Below are 413 nucleotides of genomic sequence, written 5' to 3'. Positions count from 1 at the left end.
TCCGCCACCTCCTTCTCCGGCCACGGAGACTCGTCGTCAAGGCTGCCCTGGCGGACGTTGAGGGCAGGGTAGCGCTGGCCTTCCTCGTCCGTTTGCACCTCGAAGGGCAGCGGCACCAGACCTGCGAAATCAAAGCAAAGGCCGTGAAGATACGCGTCACCTTGTTTTGCCAAATATGGCGACATGTAGTTGATTCCTCATTCAACAATTCCCTCAAAAGCTTTCTTAAAGAGTACCTATTCACAAAAGAAGAACATTTTCGATACGTGAGCAACATTCAAATATAAAAAAACAAATGATAATGATAAAGGTTTTATACATATTTGCAAATACAGGCTAAAAGTAAAGAAGGGTGAAAAAAAAAATTACAATATAGTGTAAAGAAGGTAGAAGAGCTAATTACAAAGAAAAAT

At 42.4% G+C, this 413-nt stretch overlaps 1 protein-coding gene across 3 annotated transcripts in view; it reads right to left on the bottom strand.

Moving 5' to 3' along the window:
- LOC119586287 overlaps nucleotides 1–413 on the bottom strand; it is a gene marked incomplete at its 3' end in the record, with an annotated part of 15,449 nt that continues 15,036 nt past the window's right edge. For all 3 annotated transcript variants that reach the window (XM_037934993.1, XM_037934994.1, XM_037934995.1), the window contains 1 exon segment: nucleotides 1–121. In XM_037934993.1, the coding sequence (XP_037790921.1) occupies nucleotides 1–121 (121 nt within the window).

Source organism: Penaeus monodon, chromosome 21 (genome assembly GCF_015228065.2).
Source record: "Penaeus monodon isolate SGIC_2016 chromosome 21, NSTDA_Pmon_1, whole genome shotgun sequence".
NCBI classification, from domain to species: Eukaryota; Metazoa; Arthropoda; class Malacostraca; order Decapoda; family Penaeidae; genus Penaeus; species Penaeus monodon.
This window is presented reverse-complemented; position numbering and strand designations above follow the sequence as displayed.